Consider the following 4,252-nt stretch of genomic DNA (forward strand, 5'->3'; position numbering starts at 1 on the left):
TCCCGTCGTCGACCCCCGCCCCCAACTTGCCTCCTGCCGACGACCCGCCTCCATCCGCCGGCGTGCTTCCCTCGCCGTCCGCGGCGTGCCTCCCTCCCTCTCTATCTCCCGTGGGCCGCCTCACCCGACGACCTGCGCACCAGTACACCACCATCCCTACACCACCACCCCTACATAGCCCCGCCACCGCACGCCGCAGTCCCAAACCCTGCCGCCGCGCGCCACCGGCCCCAGCCCCGCCACCGCGAGCCGCCATGGCGCGACGTCTCCACCTCCCGGTGACGGACCAACACCTTCCCGATGGCATGCCCACCACCACCGACGAGGCACTCTGCCCCAACCGGCGCAGCTCCCCACCGCCGTTGTGCTGCTCCTTCCTCGCGTCTCCCCTTCTCCTCGCTGCACGGATTGGTGTGCCGCGGCGCCGCCACCCAGGTCAATTTCTTTCATTCAGCCCTGCATCTCCTAGATGGCTCGTTCAATCACTTCTACATAATCAGTTCTGTGACATGTGTGCTGCACAATAGGTGTTTGCAGCAATGTTTGAGCACTGCACCAGCCACGACCGCAGTCGTTGCATCCCTGAACTGTCATGGGCCTCCTGCGGCCTTGCTTCTTCCCCTGCCTTCTGCGCGGGCGAACCCCTTTTCGTCTTCCAAGGCACGGCCGCGACCTCCTTCTCAGTCGTGGCGCTCCATCCACCTTCCTCCCCGTCTAGCTAGTATAAGACACCTGCTGATTTTAGATCCTGCTAGCTTGGCATGGGCAGATTCCTTTACCAGGCAACACAAGTTTCGATTTTCGGAACGTGTGCTTGATTTTGAATTACATATGTTGTTGACAGGATATTAGAAGAGAGCTAAAGATAAAAGCGTTAGTGGTTCTTGAATCGGCGCCAAATATGGACATAGTCGTGCAAAGATCCCTGGTAAGCTAAATTGTTTGCTTTTTCCCCCTGGTTACTACTTTTTGGATGGATGGATACCTTGAGCGTTTCACATATATCCTCTTCTGCCTTTAGACAGAGCGAGCCTGTCCAGAATGCAACCATCATGAACTCGAATATTACACGAAGCAGGTTATTTGCTCACCTTCAGCTTTAGTTATGATTTTCTCTTTCTAGTTCTGAATCCTGCCGACCGACCTTCTTGACGTGCAATTGCAGCTTCGGTCGGCGGATGAGGGGCAGACTATCTTCTACGAGTGCCCGGAGTGCGGCCACGCGTTCAATGAGAACAGCTAAGAAAAAGGTTTCCTACTATCAGGGTATGGATATGGGTGGAAGAAACTGCTCCTGCCATTGGTTGACAATCGATGTTCAACAAAATTTCTCCTGCCATGCGTTGACCATTGATAGATTCCCTGCAGCGGCCAAATCCTGGTGCCGCTCGTGAACTTCGCCTCCATCAGCTCCACTTCGCCGGAGCAATTAGTCCAGAGGAGGAGGTGTAGCCGGTCCACCTGATCTCCGACGTGTTATTCTAACTCCAAATAAATTCTTTTTGAGTTCTATTCTTAGTCACATGTACACATGCAGGTTCTAAACTTCTTGTCCAGTCATTCTAGTACTGATGAAGATCGAGTTGACTGAAATAATATAGTCGATTCTTGAGACCCTTACTAGTCTTTCCATATATAGAAGTTGTGCCTGATATCCAAACATAACTTTTCTCTTTGTTGCCTGCTTGCTTATTTTGGTGATATATTTGGACCTTTGCCTTGTCAGTACAACAACACACTCCACAGCCGGGCACAAGAAGAGCTGCGTGCAGGCCACCCCTGTGCTCCGTCCTATATCCGGCTCAGTCATCTCCCTCTCATCCTATTTCTCTGCTCCATGTGTGCGTGTGCAGGTAGTGGGAGGAGATAGAGCAGGGGAGTGAGAGGACCTTCCATGGTGAATTCATAGGCATCTTCCATGGAGATTGTGAGCTCTCTCGATTATTGCTTGAGGATTTATATTGTAGGTCTGTCCACTGTAGTTCCTTTATAGCGGCGTCCTCTATTACTAGTGTTCCTCTTTTGATGTTGTTGCATGTGTTTAATAACCCATTGATATGATTTCTGGAAACAAGCTTCAGTACAAAGAAGCTTCAGTACAAAAGAAGCTTCAGTACGAGAAAAAATGGGTCGTCAGTTCATCCATATGCAACCTCATGCGTGGTCGTCCATTTTTAGTTGGATCCTACTCGCTGGAAACCACAACAGAGGTTGGTGCTGACCTTCTTCGAGACCGCCGCTCTCTCCCACATTTGCAGGCTCTACGGCAAGACATGCTGCCTCGACATAAAAAAATCTTCCATTTTTGTTTCTTTTAAACCCAAAACCTTGCTTACAAACAATCACAAAATAATAACATCGTCAGTCTGAACATTCCTGCTACTGAATTCGGTACTAGTTGTGTAATTTCTAGCTTCCACGCCCATTGTGAGTTGTTGTTACCAAGGGAAGAGTACATAGTTGATGTCTGTAGTTTACTGATGCAAAAGGTTATAAGTTTGTACTAAAAAATTGTAGTTTACTAAGGCAAAGAGTTATGCGTATTCAGCAGTCCAAGTAGTTGTCTAAACGGAAGTTTGGTAGCTGTCCAAATAATTGTCTAAACGGCAGTCTGAACATTCTTGCTGCTAAATATCTCTCCTCTCTCAAATTCGTTCAAATTTGTTGCTTGTTCTTGTTGTTGCCCTGAGTGCCCTCAAGTTGTTTGTTGTTATTCCCATGAGAAACCTTGTCTGGATGGAAAGTAGCATATATTCTACTCCCTCCGTTCCTAAATATTTGTCTTTGTAGACATTTCAAATGACTACTACATACGGATGTATGTAGACATATTTTAGAGTGTAGATTCACTCATTTTGCTCCGTATATAGTCACTTATTGAAATGCCTAGAAAGACAAGTATTTAGGAACGGAGGGAGTATTCTATTCTTGCAAAAGCTTCATTCATGTTCTGTTTTGAAGTTACTTGGCATAAAAATTACTATATATGCTATTGTAAAAGACTAGATTTCTTCTAAATGTGAAGTTTAAGCTCTCGGGATTTGCTCTTCTAATTTTTTTTTATTGATGCATGTTCATGAGCAGTTCAAAACCTAATATTTTTATTGACAATTTGAACTTGCAATCTTACTATCTTGTACTATTCTAAAAAAATTGTACTCATGCAGGTAATTGAAGGGTGCAGACTTGGCAGCGGAGTGGTTTGTTCAACAACAGTACAATGACCGAAAGAACATCAGTTCAAAAAATATGCAGGAGGTTTGGGAGCCAAACAACTGGTATTTTGTTGTGTTTTAATTTTTTGGGTGCATGATTGAACAAAGAGAGAGAAATAATGTATGATATATATACTGTTGTTGCAGGAGGTTCAAAGATTGTCGTGGAGCAAGTTCAAGAGTTTGGTTTCATGTGGAAAAATGTGATTTTTTGGTCAAGATTTTGCATGATTGATAGCCATCAGTGGCAGCCGGCGAGCAGTTCAAGCCCGCATGCGCGAGCCGCCCATCGTCTTCCACACGTGATCCTATTGCTTGATGATGCTTGACATGAACTGAACTAGCTGGATGGAATTGTTTTTCTGCAATGTAATGTAAATGAATATGGTAAACAAACTGGGACACCAGATTGTTTTAGAGGTGGAGTTTGTGCTCCAGTTGAGTTCCAGCAGATTGTGGCTGCTGGTTGTTTCAAGTGAAGGTGGTCGGGCATTACTTGTGTAGGACTGAATGAATCTTGTATGTAAAGGAAACTGGATCAAATAGTCGTCAGTGTTAAGATTTAAAATTACATTTTGATCCATTCTCTTGTGATTTTAGGCTGAACTCCAATACTTGCATCCGCCACCCCAACACGGACGTGTTCCCTCAGTCCTCTCTCGACAAACCCAACAGTACAGGTTCTCCGGTGCGCCAAGTATTGCCTGTGGTGATGCCTGCATCATGGCCCATTGAGGAGATCTTGTGTATTCCACATAGAAGAAATATTGTTAGTTCATGAATATTTTCGCCAGGTAGGAAGTTTTGGAGAGGAAAACATAAGTTTTTAAAAGAAGGAATGGTAAAAATGTAAGTCCGTTCAACTATATAAACCATAAAAGTACGATGGTGATGACATTGACAGTAAGGATAAGGATGAGAAAGAAAATTAAAAACTAAAACTAAAAAAACATCGAGTGATTATTTTTTGAGAAGTACAAACTCTCTAGTACCATAAGTACCATAAATTAAAAATTAAGAATTGCCAAAGTTCTGAC

The 4,252-nt window shown here is 45.0% G+C and overlaps 1 protein-coding gene across 11 annotated transcripts; it reads left to right on the top strand.

Annotated features, from left to right (window-relative positions):
- Window positions 1–12: 12 nt before the first annotated feature.
- Window positions 13–3,767, top strand: LOC119307579. Of its 11 annotated transcripts, XR_005149386.1 has the most exons (9): window positions 13–435; window positions 845–928; window positions 1,022–1,078; window positions 1,166–1,266; window positions 1,369–1,473; window positions 1,854–1,967; window positions 2,082–2,210; window positions 3,168–3,278; window positions 3,363–3,767. XR_005149386.1 is itself a non-coding variant. In XM_037583659.1 (4 exons), the coding sequence occupies exons 1-4, from the start codon at window positions 301–303 to the stop codon at window positions 1,392–1,394; spliced, it is 501 nt and encodes a 166-aa protein (XP_037439556.1). In that variant the 5' UTR covers window positions 13–300; the 3' UTR covers window positions 1,395–2,069. The 11 variants fall into 11 exon arrangements, 1 of the variants encoding a protein (XP_037439556.1); XR_005149385.1 differs by having other exon boundaries at window positions 1,166–1,473; XR_005149381.1 differs by having other exon boundaries at window positions 1,369–1,967.
- The last annotated feature ends 485 nt before the right edge of the window (window positions 3,768–4,252 follow it).

This window comes from Triticum dicoccoides, chromosome 5B (assembly GCF_002162155.2).
Source record: "Triticum dicoccoides isolate Atlit2015 ecotype Zavitan chromosome 5B, WEW_v2.0, whole genome shotgun sequence".
Lineage (NCBI taxonomy): Eukaryota > Viridiplantae > Streptophyta > Magnoliopsida > Poales > Poaceae > Triticum > Triticum dicoccoides.

Coding starts and splice junctions, on each gene's coding strand:
- LOC119307579 (XM_037583659.1), top strand. CDS start 301: ATGGCATGCCCACCACCACCGACGAGGCACTCTGCCCCAACCGGCGCA. Junction 436..844: donor GCCGCGGCGCCGCCACCCAG/GTCAATTTCTTT, acceptor TGTTGTTGACAG/GATATTAGAAGAGAGCTAAA. Junction 1,079..1,165: donor TCGAATATTACACGAAGCAG/GTTATTTGCTCA, acceptor GTGCAATTGCAG/CTTCGGTCGGCGGATGAGGG.